This window comes from Protobothrops mucrosquamatus, unplaced genomic scaffold (genome assembly GCF_001527695.2).
Source record: "Protobothrops mucrosquamatus isolate PMUCROS unplaced genomic scaffold, P.Mucros_1.0 scaffold135, whole genome shotgun sequence".
NCBI classification, from domain to species: Eukaryota; Metazoa; Chordata; class Lepidosauria; order Squamata; family Viperidae; genus Protobothrops; species Protobothrops mucrosquamatus.
Window position 1 is genome coordinate 47,555 of NW_015386502.1, and position 1,123 is coordinate 48,677.

The 1,123-nt window shown below is 41.4% G+C and overlaps 1 protein-coding gene across 1 annotated transcript in view; it reads left to right on the top strand.

Annotated features, from left to right (window-relative positions):
• Nucleotides 1-325: 325 nt before the first annotated feature.
• The window catches only part of ATP6V0D2 (ATPase H+ transporting V0 subunit d2), a 19,540-nt gene continuing 18,742 nt past the window's right edge, over nt 326-1,123 (top strand). Inside the window, exon 1 of the mRNA XM_015813094.1 lies at nt 326-455. Within this exon, the coding sequence (XP_015668580.1) occupies nt 326-455 (130 nt within the window). The remainder of the gene's footprint in view (nt 456-1,123) is intronic.

Genomic DNA, 1,123 nt, shown 5'->3' on the forward strand with positions numbered 1-1,123 from the left:
GGGGTCACGGCATTAAAAAGGTTGAGAACCACTGTGTTAGATAGAGCCAATCTACTTTTGAAAAATGTACAGCTTCCTTGCTTTGTCTCATGAAGATTTTCCTTATTCAGGGAAGTGTCCAGTTCTTCTAGGAAAAAATTAGAATTCTGTCTGGCAAGTTCATGTTGTGTAAGCACTGAAAACCACAGCTAGTTTGTATTGGAAACAATGAAGCAGGAAGAAAGAATTCACTCTGAACCCCAACCAGTTCTAGCTCCTTCTGATGATCATCTACTGAAGAGAAACACAAAACTCAGGAGTTTCTAAACAAGGGGAGAGTTTCATTATGCCAGGCTACTCGGAATTTTATTTCAATGTGGATCATGGTTATCTAGAAGGACTGGTCCGAGGCTTTAAAGCTGGAATCTTGAAAGCTTCCGATTATGTTAACTTAGCCCAGTGCGAAACTCTGGAAGGTAAGTTGGGTTACAATGAAGTTCAGTGCTATGGCTTTGGGATCTATCTATCATCTCGTTTCTGTACTGTCCACCTTCCTCAAAAAGCAATGCTGGGCACTGTACAATAAAATGTTAAAATATGTAACAGTATATATAATAATTTAAAAGGAGGCAAGAGATTAAAATTAATTAAAAGGCAAAGGAGGGCTTTCAGGGGACTAAGTAACCTCATAGCTGCATGCTTCTTTGGGCTTCCCACAGAGGCCAAAGAGCCATGCCCCTTCCTTTTCGGAAGGCCAGGAGCGTGGAGGCTTGCCTCACTTCTGGGGACAGAATATTCCATAGGGTGGGGGCAATGGCAGAGGAGGCCCTCTTCCTGGACCCCGTCAGTTGGAGTTCTTTAACTGATGGGGTCTGCAACATAACTTCCCTGCCTAACTGGGAGGTACAGGCTGATATAATGGGACAAAGATGGTTCTGTAAATAACCTGGCCCCATGCCGTGCAGAATTATATTATTGTCTCTCTTAAAGAGAGGAAAACATCCTTATCTTGGCATTAGATTAAACTTTGATAAAAGAATGCTGGATATGTCACTGGAATTAGCAAAATTAAAATCTGGGGTTATCTTTCAAAGAGATCTTTAGATCTCAGCTAGGATATAGGCAAAAATCACCTTGAGAAAAA